Source organism: Cricetulus griseus, chromosome 4, assembly GCF_003668045.3.
Source record: "Cricetulus griseus strain 17A/GY chromosome 4, alternate assembly CriGri-PICRH-1.0, whole genome shotgun sequence".
Classification (NCBI taxonomy): Eukaryota; Metazoa; Chordata; class Mammalia; order Rodentia; family Cricetidae; genus Cricetulus; species Cricetulus griseus.
Genome location: NC_048597.1, coordinates 116,222,058 through 116,246,529, shown reverse-complemented (window position 1 = coordinate 116,246,529; position 24,472 = coordinate 116,222,058). Strand labels below are relative to the sequence as shown.

General features: G+C 50.8%; 2 protein-coding genes across 4 annotated transcripts; both read left to right on the top strand.

Moving 5' to 3' along the window:
- The first annotated feature begins 28 nt into the window (after positions 1-28).
- On the top strand, positions 29-17,919 carry Slc12a9 (solute carrier family 12 member 9). 3 transcript variants are annotated; one of them, XM_027416225.2, is made up of 14 exons: positions 29-162; positions 1,006-1,228; positions 1,439-1,573; positions 2,433-2,564; positions 5,663-5,971; positions 6,738-6,845; positions 6,953-7,064; positions 9,648-9,805; positions 9,924-10,006; positions 10,660-10,784; positions 10,939-11,131; positions 11,277-11,451; positions 11,928-12,074; positions 16,659-17,919. In XM_027416225.2, the coding sequence occupies exons 2-14, from the start codon at positions 1,048-1,050 to the stop codon at positions 17,543-17,545; spliced, it is 2,745 nt and encodes a 914-aa protein (XP_027272026.1). In that variant the 5' UTR covers positions 29-162; positions 1,006-1,047; the 3' UTR covers positions 17,546-17,919. The 3 variants fall into 3 exon arrangements, with proteins under 3 accessions (XP_027272026.1, XP_027272027.1, XP_027272028.1); XM_027416226.2 differs by having other exon boundaries at positions 79-268; XM_027416227.2 differs by lacking the exon at positions 29-162 and having other exon boundaries at positions 1,210-1,228; positions 1,439-1,524.
- A 314-nt stretch (positions 17,920-18,233) lies between these two features.
- On the top strand, positions 18,234-22,616 carry Trip6 (thyroid hormone receptor interactor 6). Its single transcript, XM_027416230.2, has 9 exons — positions 18,234-18,502; positions 18,752-18,879; positions 18,993-19,118; positions 19,372-19,755; positions 20,227-20,320; positions 20,419-20,588; positions 21,708-21,886; positions 22,111-22,231; positions 22,349-22,616. The coding sequence occupies exons 1-9, from the start codon at positions 18,394-18,396 to the stop codon at positions 22,478-22,480; spliced, it is 1,443 nt and encodes a 480-aa protein (XP_027272031.1). The 5' UTR covers positions 18,234-18,393; the 3' UTR covers positions 22,481-22,616.
- The last annotated feature ends 1,856 nt before the right edge of the window (positions 22,617-24,472 follow it).

Genomic DNA, 24,472 nt, shown 5'->3' with positions numbered 1-24,472 from the left:
GGCTTAATCTGGACCAATGGGACGCCTTGCTGGGGAGGGCAGGCTCCGGGCCTGACATCCCGGTAGCCCGCTTGCCTTTTCCGGCCCCCTCACCCCCTCGGTGCGTGGAGGAGCCCCCAAGAGCGCCGGGGATCACCCCGAAGCAGCTGCGCTCCTAAGGTGGTGAGTGAGCACCCTGCCGCACCCAGCTGCACCCAGCGTTTGGCCGGCCGGGGCCAGATCCCCGGCCCCCAGGCATCCAGTTACTGGAGCAAGTGGACAAGAACCGGTGGGTGGGGGAGGAGGACCCTGGGAACCCCGTGTGGCGCGAGGCCAGGCGGCCTGCATGTGTGTTTGGACACTCGATGGCTCTGTTTGGATTGATAGAGTTTGGGGCAGCTCCTCGTAGGGATTGGAAAAATCTGGTAAAGAGTGAGAAGGGTTGAGAGACAGGGGTGATGGAGGGTGGAGCTTTGAGAGATTTCAAAGTTTCTTATTGCCCATGTGTGAGATGCTGTATTGGGGGTACTCGAGAGGGGCAGCTTAGGACTTGGCAGGAGGTGCTTACTAGTCGCTAACTTCCCTTTGGGGAGATCTGCTTCCTCTCTTGTTGCTAGTTAAGGAGAGACCCGATTTGACAGAGGGATCTGGGTCCCTTTTGCAGAGCCACTGCTACCCCTAGTTTTAGGGGCAGAGAGGAAGGCACGGTCCCTAAGAGCTGAAAGGGGCCCTGATTCTTAATATACACCGGGTCCCAGAGTGTGGGGGAAGTGCTGGGACAGTTTTGAGTTTCTGTGTGTGTGTGTGTGTGTGTGTGTGTGCGCGTGCGTGCGTGCGTGCGTGTGTGTGTGTGTGTGTGTGTGTGTGTGTGTGTGTGTGTTTGTGTGTGTGTGTGTGCGCGCGCGCGCGCGTGTGTTCCTTTGCAACTCTCCTTTTGAGGAAGCTCTGAGTGTTTGATTAGGATTTTTGTTTAGGAGGAACGGCTCTATGGAATCGCTTTCCAGCCCCTAAAAATCTCTTTTACAGCTCACCTAGCCCTTTCGTGGCTTCCTCTGCGCACCCTCAGCTATGGCCAGCGAGAGCTCCCCTCTGCTGGCCTACAGGCTTCTGGGGGAAGAGGGGGCTGCCTTCCCTCCCAATGGAGCTGGAGGATCTGGTGTGGCATCAGCGCGAAAGCTCTCCACCTTCCTGGGCGTGGTGGTGCCCACTGTCCTGTCCATGTTTAGTATAGTTGTGTTCCTGAGGATTGGTGAGTAGAGGAAGGATGTTCTGGGGAAGGGATGGGGCAGGCTGAGGCTAGGGATGGTCCCTAGTAGATGTGGACAGATGGAGGGTGGAAGGAAAAGACCCCTTGTGGCCTTGTGTGGGCTCCTTTGTGAGACTCTGCTACCCAGTGGGATAGAGGTAGAGGAAAAGAATGTAACTGTCCCTTGTGACCTACTTTTCTCCCCCTTTTCAGGCTTCGTGGTGGGCCATGCTGGGCTGCTGCAGGCGTTAGCCATGCTCCTGGTTGCCTACATCATTCTGGCACTCACCGTCCTCTCAGTATGTGCCATTGCTACCAATGGAGCTGTGAGAGGGGGCGGAGCCTACTGTATCCTCCAACATAGGTGGACTGGGTCTGGGTTGTTCTGTCTTCCAGGATTGGGGAGGGGCCAGTATCTCCTGAAAACAGGCCAAATGTTAATGATTGGTGAACAGCAGGAGGCAATGGTAAAAGTGACTAGTACTGTCTTCATCTTAGTGCCGCTGTCTGGTCTCCTAACAAGGCTATCAGCATTTTAAGCTCAGTGGTAGAATACTTGCCTAGCATGCCTGAGGTCTGGGGTTCCATACCCAGTCCTGCTCCTCTCTATCAACAACAAAACAACTCCCTGATAGTCATTTTATAGATGAGCAAAGTGGATGCCAGGTGTGGAAATGCAGGTGCAGGCCTGTCACCCCGAATACCCAAAAGATGGAAGCAGGAGGATTAAAAGCCCATGACCATCCTGGGCTACAGAGTGAATTTAAGGCCAACCTGGGCAACTGATGGAGACCTTGTTGCAAAATAAAAGGGTGGGGCATGGTGATTATGCCTTTAATCCTAGTATTGGTGAGATGGAGGCAGGAGGATAAGGAGTTTGAGGTTATCCTAGGCTACATAGTGAGTTGGAAGCCAACCTGGGCTACTTGAGACCCTATCTCAAAAGACAAAACAAAATAAAGAGTAAAACGAGAACAGGGATAATATCCCAGGGCAGAGGGCTTGCCTGGCAGGAGTGTGAAAATGGGGAAGATTGTGCATTCTTATGATTTATGCAAAGATACAAGACATAGGCATGCTGCTGCTGAGAACTGAGTGATATTTGCAGGGAACCTGGAAGTGAACCTGTGGAAAGATCAACTTATAGCCCCTTCCTTCATTTTGGTTTCTTTTCCCTTAATGCTCAACTCCCTGCTTCCACTTTTAGTCATGATCAGCAGAACCCTGGGACCGGAAGTTGGTGGCAGCATTGGTCTCATGTTCTACCTGGCTAACGTCTGTGGCTGTGCGGTTTCCCTGCTGGGGCTAGTGGAGTCCGTGCTGGATGTCTTCGGGGCTGGTCTGTACTCTCCCCAACCTGGTCTGGGTGGTGCTGAGTTTTTCAGGGTCTAGGATTATGGAGTTATGTTTCCCAAGATGCACATACTGAATCTTGTCTTTGTATTGCCTGCCTTCTGCAGGACACGTGGGCCACCGAGTGCTTGTCTTCGTCCCCAGGAACTTACCCTCTACAGGGTGTCCAACCTGCAGCCCTCTAGCCACATGAGGCTGCTGGTGACCAAGGACAGCTATTAATGCTCCCAGCACAAAATTTTAAGCTTACCTAAAACATTAGATTCTTTTTTAGATATGCACGTTTTTTCCTTCTCTTTTGTTTCTTTTTCTGGGGTGTGTGTGGTAACTGTGGAGTGTGCATGTGTGGGTGAGCCTACTTGAGCATGGGTATGTGGAGGCCAAAGGTCACTGTTGGCTATCTTTCTCTAATGCTCCTCGCCTTATTTACTTATTTGTAAGTATTCATTAGTTTCTTATTGTTGTGTGCATGGTAGGGGATGCACACCTACAATGGCTTGAGTGTGGAGGTCACAGGACAACTTTTTGGAGTCAGTTCTGTCCTTCTTCCTTTATGCTGTTTTGGTGGAGAAAACTTAGGTCACCAGGCTTGCTTAGCAATATTGCTCACCCTCGGAGCCATCTTGCTTGTCCTTTTTTTTTTGTGCACAGTGAAGGTAGATTTGTTAAGGAAAAGTAAGAAATATCGCTAAAGAAACAGGCATGGTGGTGCACGCCTTTGATCCCAGCACTCGGGAGGCAGAGGCAGGTGACTCTCTGAGTTTGAAGCCAGCCTGGTCTACAAAAAGAGTTCCAGGACAGCCAGAGCTACACAGAGAAACCCTATCTTGAAAAACCTAAAAGAAGAAAGAGAGAGAGAGAGAGAGAGAGAGAGAGAGAGAGAGAGAGAGAAAGGAGGAGGAGGAAGAAAGAAATCTTGACAGTGGGAAGAGGCTCCAAGGAAACCCTTAATCTTATGTATTTATTTATTTATTTATTTATTTATTTATTTTGGTTTTTAGAGACAGGGTTTCTCTGTGGCTTTGGAGGCTGTCCTGGAACTAACTCCTATAGACCAGGCTGGTCTCAGACTCACAGAGATCTGCCTGCCTCTGCCTCCCGAGTGTTGGGATTAAAGGCGTGCACCACCAACGTCCAGCTAATCTTATTTTTTATTATCATTTATTTGTATGTACCAGCATGAGTTTATGTGTACTGTGTGCATGGAGGTAACCTCAGAGGTCAGAAGATGGCATCAAATCCCCTCGAACTAGAGCTTGGGGTGGCTTTAAGCTGCAATGTGTGTTCTGGGCACGGACTGCTGCTCTGCAAGGGCAGTGGGCATTCTTCTTTTTCTTTCATTATTTTGTTATTATTATTGTCATTATTAATGTGAGGCAGGGTCTCTCCCAGAACCTGAAGCCCATCCATAGACTGTATTGTCTAGCCAGTTAGCTCCAGGGATCTGCCTGCTCTGTCAACCAGCACTGAAGTGACAGATACTTGCCATTGAACTTGGCATTTGCATGGGTGTTAGGGTTCCAAATTCAGGTTTTCACTCTTGCATGGTGTCTTAGCTAGGGTGACTATTGCTATGATGAAACACCATGACCAAAGCAACTTGAGGAAGAAAGGGTTTATTTGGCTTGCACTTCCTCATTGTAGTCTGTCACTGAAGGAAGTTGGGACAGGAACTCAAACAGGGCAGGAACCTGGAGGCAGGAGCTGATGCCTTGGAGAGGTGCTGCTTACTGGCTTGCTTTAGAACCATTTCTGGTACCAAAATCTGTATTTGCCAGGGTCCAGAGTAACAGAATTTATAGAATAATAGCCCCCCACACTATATATATATATATATATATATATATATATATATATATATGGAGATTTTAAAAATAATTTATTTTTATTTTATGTGCATTGATGTTTTCCCTGCATGTATGTCTATGTGAGGGTGTTAGATCTTGGAGTTATAGACAGTTGTTAGGGGCCATGTGGGTGCTTGGAATTGAACCCAGGTCTTTTGGAAGAGCTGTCAGTGCTCTAAACCACTGAGCCATTTCTTCAGCCCCACATCTGGCTTCGGTTCTGCTAACCCAACAATGGCTGTCTATGAATGGAATGGCCAAGGACCCAGTAGCTTGTTCAGTCTGTGAGGCTGGATGTCTCAGCTGGTCTTCAGTAGACACCAGAATGCCAAGGAAGTAGGTGCTAATGCCAGTGAAGGAATGCACTTGCTAGCAAGGGTGAGAACTTCTTCCAGGTCCTTTTATAGGCTGTCTACCAGCCGAAGGTGTGGTGTCTTCCCACCTCAAAGATGAGAAGTGGGTCTTACTCCTAATAATTTAATTAAGAAGAGAAAATACTTCACAGGTGTGCCCAGTCATTTGGGTTTTAGTCGATAACAGATATAGTCAAGTTGGCAACCAGGAATAGCCATCGCACATGGCAAGAGCTTTACCAACTAAGCCTCCCCCCTCAATTTTTTTTTTTTTTTTAAATAAAAAGTCTCAAGTATCCCAAAGTGTCCTGGAAATAACCTTGAACTCCAGACTCTCCTCTCCTACCTCCACCTCCCCACTAGTTAGAGTACAGGCATGTGCTACCATGCCTGGTTTTATGTGGGGCTGGGAATGAAACCCAGGCCTTATATATGCTAAGCAAGCACTCTGCCAACTGAGCTACAGACCCAGCTCTCTTTCTGTCTCTGTCTCTGTCTCTGTCTGTCTCTCTCTCTCTGTGTGTGTGTGACAATGAGGTCAGAAGATGTAGGAACTGTTTTTCTTCTACCATGTGGATCTCAGGGATTGAACTCAGGTTGTCTGATTTTGGGGGGGGGCCTTGAAAAGGATTTATTAATGACAATGTCATGTTGCAAAATCAAAAGACTGGATGTGTCTGACTCTAGTCAGAGACCTGCTTAATGTTCTAGAAATCTCCATATCGAGATTAGTGTCCACCAGGGAGGGCAGAGAGCTGGGATTGTCCTAAAAAGGGGTGCAGGATAAATGAGGTCTCTAGTAGCATGTGGGTGAAGGGGTCATAGTTAGGGCTGGGTGTCCCCTTGGGGGTCAGGTCTTATATCTCGATCCTGCTTCTCTCCAGATGTCACAGGCTCCAGTGGGATCCGGGTTCTACCCCAGGGCTATGGCTGGAATCTGCTCTATGGCTCCCTGCTGCTTAGCCTTGTGGGTGTCGTGTGCACACTGGGAGCTGGACTCTACGCCAGGGCCTCCTTTCTTACATTCCTGCTGGTTTCTGGCTCCCTGGCCTCCGTGCTGATCAGCTTTGTGGCAGTGGGACCCAGGGACATCCGGTTAGCTCCCCGACCGGGATCCAATGCTTCCTCTGTGCCACCCCGGTATGGCCACTTCACTGGTTTCAACAGCAGCACTCTAAAGGACAACTTGGGTGGTGAGCTGAATACTGTAGTGGGGGGGAGGCAGGGTGTGTGTGTGAGCCGTAGGTGGGCTGTGGAATCCCCGGAGGAGGGGCTGGAGAGATGGTTAGGAGTGCCCAGCACCCATATCTGGCAGTTCACAGCTCCAGCTTCAAGGAATATGGCGCCATTCTCTAGCCTCCTTGGGCGCCTGCACACACATGGCATAACCCCTCCCCCACACTTATAGTAAAATATGCAAATAAGTCTTAAAAACAAGAATCCCAGGAAAAGCTATGGATGTAGCTCAGTTGGCAGAGCTCGTAAAATTTCACTGGGTTCTACTCCCAGTATCCCATTAAGCGCTCTTGTGGTGGTGCACACCTGTAATCCCAGCACTCAGAAAGTAGAAGCAAGAAGATCAAGAGTTCACTGTCACCCTTGGCTGTACAGTGGGTTTGAGGCCAGCCTGGGATGCAATGAGATCCCATTGTGGCAGAAGGGAGGAACAGACTAAGGGTGGTTTAAGCAGAGAAGGGGGAAACTAACTTTGATTCCGGCTCTGGGAAGGCACGAGCAAGCCCTTGAGCCGGGTGGGTGAATTCAGATAGGGAGGCCCATGAGAAAGTACAGAGGAGAATGGGGAGGCGATGACACACGTCCCCCACACAGGTTGGGCTGGAGTCTAAGTCAGAGCTGTGGCGGGGAGGTAAGCTCTCGGGGCGGGGAATGAGGAAGCAGACCGCAGGGCCAAGATGTCTGGATCCCTGAGAGGAACACCGATGCACTTCTCTCACCCAGCTGGCTATGCTGAGGACTACACCACGGGGGCCATGATGACTTTTGCCAGCGTCTTTGCTGTCCTCTTCAACGGCTGTACGGGCATCATGGCTGGGGCCAACATGTCAGGTAAGAGTCTTCTTTTGTTGGTGGGGTGTATGTGGTTAAGACTGCCACCGTGGGAGATATCGGTGTGACAGGAGGGCTGGCCCTTCTCTCTGCTGCCGTCCCTCTAGGGGAGCTAAAGGACCCCAGCCGGGCAATTCCATTGGGGACAATCATTGCCGTTGCATACACCTTCTTCATCTACATCCTGCTCTTCTTCCTCTCCAGCTTCACTTGTGACAGGTATGTGGTGGGCGGCAGTGGCAGACTGTCATTGAGGTTGGGTGTTAGAAAGAGACAGTATTTTGAAGCTGGGCAGTGGTGGCTCACGCCTTTAATCCCAGCACTCCAGAGGCAGAGCAGGTGCCCAGACAGGCTCCAAAGCTACACTGAGAAACAAAAGCAAAACAACAACAAAAAGATGGTACCCTGGGGTCACCACAGGTTGTCAAGCAGGTATGCAGGTTGTTGGCTGGAGGGACAGTTGGAGATAGTTTCTTCCACTGGGAGAGAGATGGTGCCACCCCTGGGGGAGGGCTGGTTGCATGTCACCAGCAGCTGCAGTGTAACTATTTGAATTGTAAACACTTTGGAGTTGATGTTGGGAGGAGCAGGACCTTTCTAGTAATAGAAAGTATTAAGAGACGATTCGTAGTCTGTATGGTTAAGATATCTTTATTCAGATAAACACCAGCCAAACGCAAGCCAGAGCGTGCCAGGGGCAGCGAGGCAGGCAGGCCAGAGAGAGGGCGCACGCATGTGCCTTGCAGCCCCTTAAGAACCTATTACGCGTCATCTTTTTTTTTAATTTTATTTATTTATTATGTATACAACATTCTACTTCCATGTATATCTGCACACCAGAAGAGGGCACCAGATCTCATAACAGATGGTTGTGAGCCACCATGTGGTTGCTGGGAATTGAACTCAGGACCTCTGGAAGAGCAGTCGGTGCTCTTAACCTCTGAGCCATCTCTCCAGCCCTCTTCCCACCATTTTTCCATAGTAGTGTGATTATAGGCACACACAAGCATGCCCTGTTCACCTTTCCACTAATCTCTCAGTCGCTGTAGGGAATGACGAAATCTGAGTAGATCAAAGATAACCAGTGAATGCCATGAACACATCTGGGCACCTTTAATATATAGAGCAGGCTTGTCTAGACATCAGGGCTACAGTCACTGAGGGGACTTTATTTTGTATTATATTTTTAAAAAGTGTGTGTTTGGGGGCTAGAGAGGTGGCTCAGCAGTTAAGAACACTAACTGCTCTTCCAGAGGTCCTGGGTTCAACTCCCAGCACCCACATGGCAGCTCAGAACTGTCTATAACATCAGGATCCAACACCCTCACACAGACATACATATAGGCAAAACACCAATAAACAAAAAGTTTGTGTGTGTGTATGTGATATGTATGTGTGTGATATATGTATATGTGTGTGATATGTGTGTGTGATGTGTGTGTGTGATATGTGTGTGTGTGATATGTGTGTGTGTGATATGTGTGTGTGATATGTGTGTGTGTGATATGTGTGTGTGATATGTGTGTGTGATATGTGTGTGTGATATGTGTGTGTGATATGTGTGTGTGATATGTGTGTGTTATATGTGTGTGTGATATGTGTGTGTGTGATATGTGTGTGTGATATGTGTGTGTGTGTGATATGTGTGTGTGATATGTGTGTGTATGTGATGTGTGTGTGTGATATGTGTGTGATGTGTGTGTGTGTGATGTGTGTGATAAGTGTACATTCCTCTCCAAGGCTAAAGGGAGATGTCAGGTGTCCTCTAGGACTCTCTCTTATTCTTGTTTAAGGCAGGGTCTCTCACTTTGTAGTCCTGTCTGTCCTGGCACTCGCTCTGGAGACCAGGCTGGCCTCAAACTCACACAGATCCACCTGCTCTGCCTCCCCAGTGCTGGGATTAAAGGGGTGGTGGTGTTGCCACCCACCCGGCTTTTCTTTTGAGGCAGGGTCTGTCATTGAACCCGGAGAACCTGTTGTCTTCTCTGGGGCTACAGCCATGCTTGGCTTGTTACATGGGTGCTAGGATCCAAACTCAGGTCTTCATGGTTACCAGGAAGTTCTCCTGACACTGAGCTATCTCTCCAGCCTTTGTTATGTTTTTGAGGCAGGACCTGGCTCTGTACCCCATGCTGCTCTCCAGGCTTTAATATATACATATTGTTTTTGTTTTTGCTTTTTTGTTTGTTTGTTTGTTTTTTCGAGACAGGTTTTTCTATAGCTTTGGAGATTGTCATGGAACTCGCTCTGTAGACCAGGCTGAACTCAAACTCACAGAGATCCGCCTGTCTGTACCTCCCCAGTGCTGGGATTAAAGATGTGTGCCTCTACTGCCTGACCCTTTGTTATATTTTTGAGGCAGGGTCTTGCATTCTACCCTAGGCTGCCCTTGAACCAGAGATCCTCTCATTTCTCCTGCAGATGTGCACCATCATGCCTGGCCTAAACCAGCTCTTTCTTTTCTTTTCTGTTTTGACATAGGATCTTAATCCTACGGCCTTACACTCATAGCAGTCCTCAGCCTCCCAAGTTCCGGGGTTACAGGTGTGAGTCATCGGCCAGGCTCTAGGACCTAGATTCTTTTGTTTGTTTTTGAGACAGGGTCTCATATAAACCCCAGGCTGGCCTCAAACTCCCTATATATAGCTGAGGTTGGTCTTGAACTCCAGATCCTCCTGACTCTGCTTCCTGAGTGCTAGCCTTACAAGGCCACCTCTAGGACATAGCTCTAGAAACAGTGTTTCTCATGAGGGCTTTATGGCTCACCAATGAACCCTTCCTCGTCCTTTTCCTCCTGGCTAGGACCCTGCTTCAGGAAGACTATGGCTTCTTCCGTGGCATCAGCTTGTGGCCCCCACTCGTGTTGATCGGCATCTACGCCACGGCACTCTCAGCCTCCATGAGTTCCCTCATCGGTGCCTCCCGGATCCTGCATGCCCTGGCCCAGGATGACCTCTTCGGTGTGGTGCTCCCTGGGTCTGCTGCACTACTCTGGGCTTGCCCTCCTGGGTCTATCTCCATCCCCTCTAGGCTCAGACTGATGTGTCTGGTATGATTCTGTTTTGTTTTGTTTATTAGGCATCATCTTGGCACCGGCCAAGGTCGTTTCTGGTGGTGGCAACCCCTGGGGTGCCGTCCTGTATTCCTGGGGTCTTGTGCAGGTGAGTCTTCCTTTCACCTCTCACTCTCTAGCTAGCAGACTGAGAACCCGTCTCAGGTCTAGATCAGAGGTGTAAATGAAATAAGGATGTAGGCCAGCTAGTGTTACAAACCTGTGATCCAACTTTGGAGGTGGAAGTAGGGGAATGATTGAAACTGAAGCCAGCCTGAGCTGCTTAAGACCAAGCCTAAAAATAAATAAAGTGGGCAGTCTAAGCATGCGGTCCTGACACTCAGTAGGCAGTGGTGCAAGGATTGCAGCAAGTGTGAGGCCGGACTAGCCAGTTAGAAGAAGACCCTGTCTCATAAAAACAACCCTCCACACACACACACTGGCACTCCTCGGGGTGCACTGGCATTTTTTTTTTTTTATTTATTATATTGAGACAGTCTCAATATGTAGCCCTGGCTGCCCTGAAACTTGATATGTACTCCGGAATGACCTAGAACTCATAAATATCTGCAGCACTTGCCCAAACTTGAGTATGTGAAGGTCGGAGGACAGCTCAGGAGAGCCGACTCTCCAGGGTATGAATCCCAGGGATTGAATTCAGGTCATTAGGTTCAGCAGTGAACCTCTTTATCCACTGAGCTACCCGGCTGGTCCTTGGAGCTGGCACTTTTGATTAGTGCTCACCTCTTGGTCGTTTCCCAGCTGGTGCTGCTGGCTGGGAAGCTGAACACATTGGCTGCTGTGGTCACCGTCTTCTACTTGGTGGCCTATGCCGCAGTGGACCTGTCTTGCCTGAGTCTAGAGTGGGCTTCAGCTCCCAACTTCCGGTGAGAAACAGAGATACCTTGGAGAACAAAAAAAGGAGGAATGGGGAGGATGGAGACTCCAGGGTGTGGCCTGGGGACTAGAGCAAGTGACAGGCAGGTGTTAAGGGCCATCCCTGAGTGCTCGCCCTTCCTTCCCTCTGTCTGCCCACCCCAGCCCCACCTTCAGCCTGTTCTCCTGGCACAGCTGCCTGCTTGGGGTGGCCTCCTGCCTGCTAATGATGTTCCTCATCAGCCCTGGGGCTGCCGGAGGGTCCCTTCTTCTCATGGGCCTGCTTTCTGCTCTTCTCACCGCACGAGGAGGACCCAGCAGCTGGGGCTATGTCAGCCAAGCCTTGCTTTTCCACCAGGTTGGGAACCCTTGAGGAAGGGTGGGAGGTTGTCTTGGGAGGCTCCCTGATCCCACCCCAGGGGTGTGTGTTTCTTTCTGAGAAGAACCCAGTGGTAACTGCTTATCGGAGCTCTTTCTCCCTCCTACCTCCTCCTGCTTCCCAGGTGCGGAAGTACTTGCTCCGTCTGGATGTCCGCAAGGAGCACGTGAAGTTCTGGAGGCCCCAGCTGTTGCTCCTGGTGGGAAACCCTCGGGGTGCCCTGCCTCTGCTACGGCTGGCCAACCAGCTAAAGAAGGGGGGACTCTATGTGTTGGGCCATGTCACTCTGGGAGACCTTGGTGAGTGACATCTTTCTTGCTTTTGTTCTTCCTGTCTTCTGTCTCAGAGGCCTCATGTTTTTGTCCAGACTCATGCAGGCTTAGAACTCTAGGAGACTAAATGATTTAAACAACCCAGGGTGTTGCTGATCTATACCCCCAGCCCCCCTCACTGGGGGATTCTAGGCAGGGGCTCTAATACTGAAATACAGCTCCAGCTCTAGTAAAGAGTAATTGAGCTTGGCCAATAGTTGCTCCTCTCACCTCTCTCTCTCTCTCTCTCTCTCTCTCTGTTTTCAAACTTCTAAGGACTGAACCCAGTACTTCACCCATGCTGGGCAAGCACTTCACTACTGAGCTATATTACCAGCCCTTAGGTTCTCCCTACTTAGTGGAGCTGGCCTTGACTTTGTCATCTTCCTGCCTCAGTCCCCAGCACTGGGGTCAGGTATTTGTCACTGTACCTTCACCCCCTTCTCTCTTTACTTTCCCTGTAGACTCACTACCATCAGACCCTGTACAGCCTCAATATGGCGCATGGCTGAGTCTGGTGGACCTTGCCCAAGTGAAGGCCTTTGTGGACCTCACCCTGTCACCCTCTGTGCGCCAGGGGGCTCAGCATCTACTTCGGATCTCTGGCCTTGGTGAGCAGCACCTCCCTCAATGTCTTCAGGCCCCTCAGTGGCCCCTTTCTATCTTTGCCCTCTTCCACCAGGGAATCAACTATGCTATAGATTGCAAAAGGAATTCACCATTCAGGGTAGATAAGACAGGAGTCAAAGATAACAGTGGCAGACTATCTAACAGTGGCCACAATATCTAATTGGAGATGTGGCATAGACAGGCGTGATGCTGGCGGTTGGCTTAAAAAAAAAAAAAAAAAAAAAACCCAAAAAACTACTTTTAACTGGGCAGTGGTGTCTCACGCCTTTAGTTCCAGCACTCCCAGAGGCAGGTGGATCTCTGAGTTTGAGACCAGCCTGGTCTATAGAATGAGTTATAGGACAGCCAGGGCTACACTGAGAGACCCTGTCTTAAAAAGCCAAAACAAAAAACCGAAACTCCATTTACTCGTGTGTGTGTGTGTGTGTGTGTGTGTGTGTGTGTGTGTGTGTGTCCGTGTGTGCACGTGCAAGCATGCTGTGTGCATGTGCAGAGGTCAAAAGTCAGCCTTCAGGAGTCAGTTCGCTCCATCTGCCATGTGAGTCCTAGAGACTGAACACAGATCATCAGGGTTGGCCACAGACACCCCAACCCATTATCCTTCTTGCTGGCCCTGGTTGGTTTGTTTGCTTGCTTGCTGTTGTTTAGACAGGGTTCAGTGGATCTCAAGCTGGCTGGGCACTCACTCGTAGCTGAGTATCACCTTGACCTACTGATCTTCTTGTTCAAGATCACAACCGTGCAGCCCTGTGCCTACTTTATGAGGTGCTGACAATGGAGCTCAGGGCTTTGTGCTGATAAAACCTCTATAAACTGAGTCACGTCCTCGGCACTTTCTGAGATAAAAATTAGAGCATATTTGGGCTCTGGAGAGTATTTCTCCAGGGAGAGTGGAAAAGTCATTTGAGTCTTTAGATGACCCCACTAAAACAGAATTTCTTCCATCCAAATACTAACTGGACTTAGTGTCTGAGATCCATTGATGTTGGGGTAGTAATGCCACTGATAAATAAAAATTAGCGAGACCACCTAATACCAATGACCCAATACTGATGTGGTCAGCAAAGGTTTTGTGGTGATGTGCTAACTGAGCTTGGCCTGAAAAGCCTCTGTAGTAGGGAAGCCAGGGTGATGGCTTACACCTGCAGTCCTAGCACTTGGGAGTGTGAGGCAGGAATTCTAGGTCAGACCGAGCTTTACAGTTGGACCCTGCCACCAACAATCAATCAAGGTGACAGCAAGGGGCAGAATGGGGTCCCTAGGTCACAAAGTATACTAGAGGATGTGTGGGAGTGATGTTTCCAGATAAAATGGCATCTTGCCAGATCTGTGACTCTTCCTGTCCATCACATACACACACATGTGCACGCGTGAACACACACACATACACACATACACTGGTTTGAAGCTAGGGCTTTGCTTATGTTAGGCAGGTGTTTTACCACTGAGACACACCCCAGGCCCTCACTGAAGGATTCCAGGCAGGTGCTCTACAACTGAACCACACCCCAGCCCCTCACTGGGAGATTCTAGGCAGGGGCTCTACCACTGAGCCACACCCCAGCTCCTCACTGGGGGATTCTAGGCAGGGGCTCTACCACTGAGCCACACCCCCAGGCCCTCACTAGGGGATTCTAGGCAGGTGCTCTGCCACTGAGCTACACCCCCAGCCCCCTCACTAGGGAATTCTAGTGATACTTTATTTCTAGTAATATTTTATAGCTAAGGTACATCACAGACTTTTTTTTTTTTTTTTTTTTTTGAGATAGAATCTCACTAAGTTGTCCAGGAGGACCTTGAATTTGAGATCGCTGTGTGACTCACATTGCATGGCCTGTAGCCTTGTACCCTGAGCACTTCTGGGCTCAGCCACTTCCTCAGTCCCAAGACTAGTGTCTGTCATCTGGGCAAACTCCTTCTGCATCTGCAGTGAGTCAGGTTAAAGGTCAATCATATTGAACTTTGCACTGCTTGGTGCAAAGCAGGTTCTAGTAAAAGCTCAGGGTGGCGGGTGATCAGTTTCGCTTGCTGGATCAGTTGCTGTCCCCTCCTGCTAACAGGCTTGGTATTACTGAGTAGCATTTACCCCTGGAGCACTTGAGGACCCTTGCTCTTCTCTTCTGGCAGGAATCACTATACTAGTGACACTTACCTTGAGGAAGATGACTCCAGCTGCAGGGGGCTTGGGGAGGTGGGACATGGGGATAGCTATTGCTATGCAAATAAAAGGACCTGAGTTTGGGTCCCCAGTACCATGCAAAGGCCAGGCACCTCTGTGCACATTGAATTATAGCACTGGGAAGGTGAAGACAGGACAGCCAATGTGGCCAGCCAGTGTAGCCCAGGCAATGAACTCCACACTCTGTTAAGACCCTGTGTGAAAAAATGAGGTGGAGGGCTGGGCGGCAGAGGTGGCTGTGATGGCACATGACTTTAATCCCAGCACTTTGGAGGCACAGTCAGGTGGATCTCTGTGAGTTCAAGGCCAGCCTGGTCTACAGAGTGAGTTTCAGGACAACCAGGGCTACACAGAGAAACTCTGGGGGTGGGTGGGTGTGGGGTGGGGTGGGGTGTGGAGGCCTGTCAAGATGGTTCAGTTTATCAGCTTGTACAGTGTTTGTAGCACAAGCCTGACAGCCTGAGTTCAGTTATAGGTACCCACATGAAGGGAGGAGGTAAGGGACTCCACAGAATTGTCCTCTGACCTGCACATGCATGCATTGGCCCACACAGTCTCCCCATTATGCAAACACAAAGTAATAGTATGTATGATAAAGGTAGAGGCCAGGTATATGGGCACAGACTTTTAATACTATTGCTTGGGAGGCACAGGCAGGCAGATCTCTGTGAGTTCCAGGCCAGCCTGGTCTTCAAAGCCAGGACAGTCAAGGCTGTTAGACAGAGAAACCCTTTCTTGAAAAGCCAAAAACAAAAAAACGACAATAACAAAATCTGAAAAACTAAAAAACAAAAACAAACTCTAACAACTATGGTCAGGAGTTTGAGAGGCCCATGCTTTTTCTATTACACTTTGAGACTTCTGAGACAAGAGATTTGGGTCATTGAGGTTTGTCCAAGCTCAGCTAGGTAGGTCAGGGAACAGCCTGTTGTATGAACATAGTCACCTTCCTGCCCAGGCCCTTTCAGGCCTAAGCCTTCAGGCCAGTGACTTCATTGCGTGGGGCCTGAGGCTGGTTCCTTATCTGTAAAAGGGGAGAATAAACAGTACTTATCTCACAGCCTATTGCCACAAGGGTCGAATGAGGTGAGCATTCTTCCTACAGATGTGTCCTTTGATAAATGCCAGAAGCTCCCTGCTTCCTCTTGGGTGCCAGACTGCAGACCACTGGCCTTAGAACTTTGCAGCTGTGGTCCCATCCTCCCCTAGAGGGATCCGAGATGTAGCTTCTCTGGTGATTGAGGTCAGGAACTTGACCTATCAGACTGTCTGGAGGTGGAGGCAAGGAGGGTTGTAAGTTCAAAGCTAGCCTGAGCTACAGAAGAAGTCTCATTTCCTCAGTAGAATTCAATTTCAATCTCTGGGCTTTTGCCGTTTTGTTTGTTTTCTAGTTGACAAAGGCTCTCTTTCTGTAGCTCTGTAGCCTATGCTGCCTGAAACTGTGTAGCTCAGGCCACATCAAACTTGTAGCAATCCCCCTGCCTCAGCTTCCCAGTTGCTGGGGTCATCATGTCTGGTTGAGATGAGCTGTTTAAAGTCTGTGGTGGAAAACAACCAATCCTACCCCTAAAAGAACCCAGAGCCAGGGCTGTAGTTTAGTGGTGGAGCACTTACCTAGCATTCGTGAAGCCCTAAGGTCCGTCCCAGCACTCCATGAACTTCATGGGCTAGTCATGATGAACACCCATAATCTTAGCACTTGGGAGGTGGATACAGGAAGATCAGGAGTTCCAGGTCATATTCTGCCACATAGAGTTCCAAGCAAGCCTAGATTGTCCAAGACCTTGTCTCAAAAAAAAAAAAAAAAAAAAAAAAAAAAAAAAAGCAAAAAGTGCAAGCCTTTAATCCCAGTACTCAGGAGACAGAGGCAAGTGGATTTCTCTGAGTCTGTGCCTAGCCTGGTGTATATACTGAGTTGCAGCCCGGTCATGGCTCCATAGTGAAACTTTGTCTCAGAAGAATAAAAGCAAGAAGCAAGCAAGCAAGCAAGCAAGCAAACAAACAAACAAAAACAAACAAACAAAAAACTCCTGAAACGAAATCTAAAATGGGGCTGGGAATATAGCTCAGTCGTTGATTGCCTAACCTGGGTAAACCACTAGGTTTAATCTCCCAGAAAAAGAAAAACAAATTCCTAATGTGAAATTTACATATTTAAAGTGAAGGAGAATATTCCTAGAGATAGGCAAATTAATGCATGTGAAAGTGTTTAAGAAAGCCAGATCATTGTGCAAACGTGTATATAATGTAACTGTTGCAGGGGCCCTGGCCAAGTAGGATGCCATACCTCATGGCTGACCTAAGTGCGAGTGGGCGCGTTTTATGTGGTGTAAACTGAACCCCAGCCTGATTTCTGTTCCTTCCTGCCTCCCTTCTTTGCCCCTAGGCGGCATGAAGCCCAACACGTTGGTGCTCGGTTTCTATGATGACGCCCCACCCCAGGACCATTTCCTAACAGACCCAGCCTTCTCCGAGCCTGCAGAGGGCACCAGAGAGGGCGGGTCGCCTGCCCTGAGCACGCTGTTCCCTCCACCTCGGGCTCCTGGGAGCCCCAGGGCTCTCAGTCCCCAGGACTACGTGGCCACAGTGGCAGATGCTCTCAAGATGAACAAGAATGTGGTTCTCGCCCGGGCTTGTGGGGCTTTGCCCCCGGAGCGGCTAAGCCGGGGGTCCAGCAGCAGCGCTCAGCTACATCACGTGGACGTGTGGCCCTTGAACCTGCTGCGGCCCCGGGGTGGGCCTGGCTACGTGGACGTCTGTGGCCTTTTCCTGTTGCAGATGGCTACCATCTTAAGCATGGTGCCTGCGTGGCACAGTGCCCGGCTCCGGATCTTCCTGTGCCTGGGGCCTAGGGAGGCTCCTGGGGCAGCGGAGGGCAGGCTGCGGGCTCTGTTGAGTCAACTCAGGATCCGGGCAGAGGTGCAAGAGGTGGTGTGGGGTGAAGGGGCCGAGACTGGGGAGCATGAAGAAGAGGAAGGGGACTTTGTGAATGGTGGTCGAGGAGATGAAGAGGCCGAGGCTCTGGCTTGCAGTGCCAACGCCCTGGTGCGTGCCCAGCAGGGGCGAGGCGCGGCAGGAGGCCCTGGGGGGCCTGAAGGAAGGGATGGGGAGGAGGGACCTGCTACTGCCCTCACCTTCCTGTACCTGCCTCGACCGCCTGCCGATCCTGCCCGCTACCCCAGATACCTGGCGCTGCTGGAAACCCTGAGCCGGGACCTGGGCCCCACCCTTCTTGTTCATGGAGTCACTCCAGTCACCTGCACTGATCTCTGAAGCCTGTTGAGACAGGGTTGCATAGAGGGCCCAGGCCCATTCTGAACAATGGATCCCCCAGTGGACTCTGCCCTTCGGATGATGTTTTAAGGGGACCATGGTCTCCTTTGGATGGGGGGGACGTAGACACTAATTTTGGGTGGCTGTTCCCATAGTCCTGGGAGGACATTGTGGCCCTGCCCTTGGCCTGCCTCCACTTCCTTCATTGGTGCCTTGACCAGAGGGGCTGGTCTCTTCTGCGACTCTAGGCTACCTCAGTGTCCCCATCCTGGCCACAGACGCACCGCCTCCCTCTCCCACTTCCTTGGGTGGTGATGTTTGTGTTTTGTTTTATTTTTCTAACTACTGACCATTAATAAAAGACCAAAACACTATGGGCTGGCGGAGCACTGCTGGTGGGTAGGTGAGCGGGAGGTGGGTGGGAAGGGAGAGATCTGTAGGGGGGTGGAGACCAGAAGCCTTTTGAGGTCCCGGCCGAGAGGCTGCCACGTGCAGTCCTGGGGCAGGGATCGTAGAAGGGGCTGGGCCGCAGCCTCTGAGCGCCTTGCAGCTCACCCTGTGGCTTGGCTCCCGAGGCGGGCGGCCCATTCTTAACAGGAGGGGGCCACAGAAAGAGAGAGAGGGGAGGGATTGCAGATTAGGGTTTAGGGGGACCACGTGACCCTCTCTAGGAATGTGGTGACGTCAGGGGGCGGGGCCAGCCCCAAAATTGGGGAGGAAGGGGGGAAAAAAAAAGCCAGAAAAAGTTTCTTTGCGGGAGTCCCAAACCGGGCGTGGGACGGGACAGGAGGGCTCCGGGCTTGTGGGGGCCGTGACCTCTGTCTGGAGTGGAGTAACCATCCCAGACCATGTCGGGGCCCACCTGGCTTCCCCCGAAGCAGCCAGAGCCCTCCAGAGTCCCCCAGGGAAGAGCGCTTCCCCGAGGCGCCCTGGGGCCGCCACCGGCCCACGGAGCAAGTAAGTGTTTGTCTCTCGCACACCCGGGAGTGGCGGGGGAGCTACTGGCCACTCTCCTTCACCTTTTCTCTCCTGTCTGTCTGCTTTCTGATGTCTCCTCCCCAAGCCAGAGGCCCCTGCCCTTGTGCAACCTTCCCTGATTCCTAGCCCTTCCCAGACGCCCCAGATGCGTGAAGGAGAGGCACCCCGAGCAGGGCAGCCTTCACGAGGTACCATTCTCCATTCCCACCTCTGTTCTCTCCCTTACAGCACTCCAGCCCCACCCCAGGGTCAATTTTTGCCCCCTCCCACCTGAACAGTGTTATCAGCCTCCGGGGGTACCGGACGATCGGGGGCCTACTTGGGTGGGCTCCCACGGAGCACCCCAGCGTCTGCAGGTGAGAATTGGAGATGAGAGGAGGATGTGTGGGTCTCTGTCTCAGGGTGAAGGCGACAGAAGCCCAAGGGTTGTGGTCTATATTTGTTCTCCCTGCTTTGGCTCTGTCTCCAGGGGCTCCCGCCAGACAGGGGTGTCATCCGTCCTGGAAGCCTGGATGCTGAGATAGATTCACTCACTAGCATGTTGGCTGATCTGGACGGGGGTCGCAGTCATGCTCCTCGGCGGGCAGACCGACAGGTCTGTGTCCTGTGTCCTGTGTCTGCGTCCCCATCCCTAGCCAGTTCCCTTCTGTGGCTCTTCAGCCTGAAGCCATCCTTTCCACACTTTGCAACTAATGAACAGCTGGCTCAAGGAAGCACGGGCTGCCTCCTTGCCGGGCCTTGCCCGTGGGAACTTGTCAGAAATCATTGCTTCTCTGTGGTTCCCACCTGGAATGCATGGATGTTGGTTAGGGCCTTACTCACTGTTTCTCCATTGCGTGTCTCCCCAGGCTTTTGAGGTCCCTCCACCCCATGCTTACCGCGCAGGCTCCCTGAAGCCCAGTGGAGGTGCTGTTCCAACCCCTATGCTCCCAGCAGCCCCTTATGGTGGACCTACCCCAGCCTCCTACGCCACAGCCAGCACTCCAGCTGGTCCTGCTTTCCCTGTACAAGTGAAGGTGGCTCAACCAGTGAGAGGCTGTGGACTGCCAAGGCGGAGGGCCTCTCAGGCCTCTGGGCCTCTTCCAGGCCCCCACTTTCCTTTGCCAGGCCGTAGTGAAGTCTGGGGGTCTGGCTATAGGAGCCACCGTGAGCCAGGACCAGGGGTAAAGGAGGAAGCCGCTGGGATACATGGCCCTGCAGGAGGAGGAAGAGGAGGCGGGCATGGGCCCCAGGTGAGCCGGGTGGGGGATGGGGGACACTGGGTTTGTGGTCATTTTAGGTAAGTGGGCATTGATTGGGTGGCATGGAGTACTTAGGATACTGGTTTAGGGCTGGGGAGGCAGTTCAGTTGGTAGAGTGCTTGCTTACTATGCAGGGGTTCCAAGGTTCTATCCACAAGCATGGTGGAGGTAGAGGCAGGTGGATCAGTAGATTAAGGTCATCTTTGGCTACATAACAAGTTCCAGGCCAGCCTAGGCTATATGAGACACTGTTCCAACAATAAATAAATGAATAAATCAATCCTGGTTTTTGGAGTACTTAGAGGTCATGGGTCAAAATGGCCAAAGGGAATGGGCTAGGTACCTCCCCCCCATTAGCTTCTGGGAGATGTTCTCAGATGAGTTTCAGGGTTCTGACCTTACAGATTATTCATGGTATCAGAGACTGTAGGTAGTACCACAAAGCCCTGATTCTCACTGTAGGTCCCTTTAAGCCAACCTCCGGAAGAAGAGCTAGAGAGACTGACCAAGAAATTGGTGCATGACATGAGCCACCCGCCCAGTGGGGAGTACTTTGGTGAGCTGACCTGGTGGGTAGGGTGGGCAGAGGGAGGAGATGGTGGCTCTGGTGACATGGATATGTACAGACTGATGCTCATTGCTCTCTATCCTCAGGTCGGTGTGGTGGCTGTGGCGAAGATGTGGTTGGCGATGGAGCTGGGGTTGTGGCCCTGGACCGTGTCTTCCATGTTGGTTGTTTTGTGTGTTCTACCTGTCGGGCCCAGCTCCGGGGCCAGCACTTCTATGCTGTGGAGAGGAGGGCATATTGTGAGAGCTGCTACGTGGTGAGTGTTGGGCTGGGGGAAAGAGGGCTAAACTAAGTATCAAGATGGGTAGGCGGGTTCCTGCCCATCTAAGAGAGGGCCAGATACTTAGTCAGATGGGGCAGATGATGGAGGGGGCTTGAAGCTGGGAACTCAAGCAGAAACAGAAGAAGGAAGGAGCTCCACGTGGTGGCTATCTGCAGGAGAGACAATTAGGAGTTTGAGGTCAGTTTTAGCTACAAAGCAGGTTTGTCCAGGCAGTGGTAGCATATGCCTTTAAACCCAGCACTTGGGAGGCAGAGGCAGGCAGATCTCTGTGAGTTCGAGACCAGCCTGATCTACAAGAGCTAGTTCCAGGACAGGCTCTAAAGTCAACCCAGGGCACATGTTTCCAGAGATCATTTGGTCCATCAACCAAAAGAACATTTTGGGTTTTGTTTCTTTGATTGCCTGTTTGTAGTTTTGGAATAATATGTCATGTATCCCAGGCTGGCCTGAAACTCTTATGTATAGCTGAGAAAGGCCTTTGTTTCCTCTCTACCCGTGGGGTATGGGAATTCCAGGTGTGTGCCACCATATCTGTTTTATGTGGTCCTTGGAATAGAACCCAGAGCTTCATGCATGCCAAGCAAACATTTTATCAACTGAGCCACAACCCCCAGACCAAGCAAGGAGTTAAATGTGGATACTAGCAGCTGGGGTGGGAGGTGGGCGGGGGGCGGAAGCTGCCTTTTTCAAGTGGGCGGCCTCCCTCCCTTCCTTCCTTCCAGACTGAATCTTACTGTGTAGCCCAGGCTGGCCCTGAAATCATGTCCTCCTGCCTCAGCCTTCTAAGAACTAGGAAAATAGATGTGTGCCAGTTGCCATGCCTAGCCAGAAGGCATTTTAGAGTTGAGGTAACTTCTGAAAGTCTGGTAACATTCCTCAGAAGCAGAGATTATTGTTGACTCATCTTACTGGAAAAGGAAGTATGTGGACACTGAATTCCTTGTCTAGAAGCTACAATGCTGGGATAAGAACTCAGAGATGCTGAGACCACCTCCCCTAGAATGCTGTGCACGCACCAAATGGGTGGGAGGCCAGTGTGCCTTCCTGGCTGCTGCAGCTTCCCTCCCTGACCTCCTTCCTTGTTCCTACTAGGCCACCCTGGAGAAGTGTTCAACATGCTCTGAGCCCATCCTGGACCGAATCCTGAGGGCTATGGGGAAGGCTTACCACCCTGGTTGCTTCACCTGTGTGGTGTGTCACCGTGGCCTCGATGGCATCCCTTTCACAGTGGATGCCACCAGCCAGATCCACTGCATTGAGGATTTCCACAGGTTTTGCCTTGACACAGAATCTCTGACCCGTCCCGTCTCTTCATGTCCGTTTCTAACTTCTGGTCCTCTCTTTCTTTAACATCATGTTCCTCTCCAAGACCCAAACCCTTTTTTCCAGTCCTTCTCATTCCCCCACCTTTCCATCTTTGCTGGGTTTCATTGCAAGCCTCCTGTGGGGAGGCAGGGAGGGACCTGAAAGCCCCTTTGGTTCCCTTCCACCTCAGGAAATTTGCCCCCCGCTGCTCAGTGTGTGGTGGGGCCATCATGCCAGAGCCAGGTCAGGAGGAGACAGTGAGAATCGTTGCTCTGGATCGAAGTTTCCACATTGGCTGTTACAAGTGTGAGGTAAGGGGTCCCTGGACAAGAGCAAGGGCTCTGCAGAGCCTGGGATGCTGGGGGAGAACCCTAAGGGAAAAGACACAGAGCTCTCAGGCTAATTGGCAGGCATTGTTTCTCCCACAGGAGTGTGGGCTGCTGCTGTCCTCTGAGGGCGAGTGTCAAGGCTGCTACCCGCTGGATGGGCACATCTTGTGCAAGGCTTGCAGTGCCTGGCGCATCCAAGAGCTCTCAGCCACCATCACCACTGACTGTTGACCCTTCCTAGAAGACCCTGCTGGGAGTCTCAGCCCCAACCATCACCTCCCTGGGCATCACCTTTACTGTTTGTCACCAAATGCTGCCGCTTCCTCCTCTCTTCATGAAATAATAATCCTTGAAGAGTTTAAAAGCACTTGCAAGTCTGCTTTTTCATTGGAGTTTTATAGGATGAGGCCATGTAAACCTCAAATTCCAGCACTCAGGAGGCAGAGGCAGGTGGATCTCTGTGACTTCAAGGCCAGCCTGGTCTACATAATAAATTCCAGGCCAGTGAGGGCTCCATAGTGAGATAGCTTAAAACAAAGGCTATCTTAAACTTTATTTGGTTTTTCGAGACAGGGTTTCCTCTGTGGTACAGTCCTGGCTGACTTGGAACTCTCTTTGTAGACCAGGCTGGCCTCAAACTCACAGAGATCTTCCTGCCTTTGCCTCCCAAGTGCTGGGACTAAAGGCGTGCTCCACCACTGCCCAGCTCAAATGGCTCCATTTCTATTGGTCTTTCACTCCTCCAGTCTTCTGATGGCAGACTTGACTGACTGCAGAAGTGGTGCTGCAGGTCCAGGCCCCACAAGCAGGAGGGACAAATTCTAATGTGTCCCAGGCTACCCTTGAATTTGATACATAACTGAGAGAGCCCAGGCTGTTCTTGAACTCTGGATCCTCCTGCCTTCACTTCTCAAGTGCTAGGATTACCAGGAGTCTGCCATTGTGTCTGGTGACTTTTTTTGTGGGGGATGGGAGGGTCCTGGGGATGGACCAGGGACACACACATGCTAAGCAAATGCCCTACCACTGAACTGTAACACCCCCCCCCCTTCTTGGTTTCTTATTTTCTAAACCCAAGTCCTTTCATATGGTAGGCAAGCATTCTATCACCACTCTTCCCTCTTAAACTATGTGTGGATGAGCTGAACTCTGTGGTGAATGCCTTTAATCCCAGCAATTGGGAGGCAGATGTAGGTGGATCTCTTGAGTTCTAGAACAGCCTGATCTCTAGAGGGAGTTCCAGGACAGCCTGAGCGACACAGAGCAAAAAACAAAAAATTATGTGTGCATGTATACCTCTGTGTGGTTACATGTACATTTGAGCATAGTAGTCCAGAAGAGGTCATCAGATCCCCAAGAACTGGAGTTAACAGCCTGTGAGGGTGCTGGGAATCAAACTCTGGCACTCTGCAAGAGCAGGAAGTGCTCTTAACCACTGAACCATCTTTTCAGACACTTCTGGAGGATTTTTTTTTTTTTTTTTTTTTTTTTTTTTTTTTTTTTTTTTGCGACAGGGTTTCACCAAATTGCCCAGGCTTGCTTTGAACTCATTTTGTAGCCCTTAAATTTGTGATCCTCCAGCTTCAACTTGCTGAGTAGCTGGGATCACAGGCCTGTGCCAACATGACTACATTTTTAAATGCCCCTTATTGTAAAGACACTTTTACGTCTGTGGCATGCTCCATTCTTTAGCTTGGCATTTTATCATTGAGAAGGGCTTGGTGTTATCTTGGGGAATTAATTATGCATTTAAACTGGAAGCCACTGGATCCTGGTGGTTGCTTCCAGACTGCTATGCACAACTTCCCGTTAAAGAATTGGGGATTAAAACTGAGATTTGGATGGTTGGCGCAAGATTTAGGCGCCTCTGTCCAAGAAAGCAGGAAGAATGCGTTTTGCAAGTAGCACATAGTGTGGATTTCTGGGAAAGAAGAAAATGGTGGGAGATGCCTTTAAAATGGTTGCTTGCATGCATGATTCCCTAGATATCCACTGCCCTCAAACCCATCCATAGCGCGAGGAGAGGGCAGATCCACCCTTGGAGAGGGCAAGTAATGCCCCAACCCAGGCCTCTTGCAATGCAACCTCTAGATGCAAACTAGCTCCAACACAGGAGACGTTACCGGAGAGAAACTCTCCATCTCCCTTCTCGTGTTCAAAAGGAAGCACCACGTTCAGAAGGCCTGGCTTGGCCCAGCTCAGCTTCCGTAGCTCCTAGCGCTG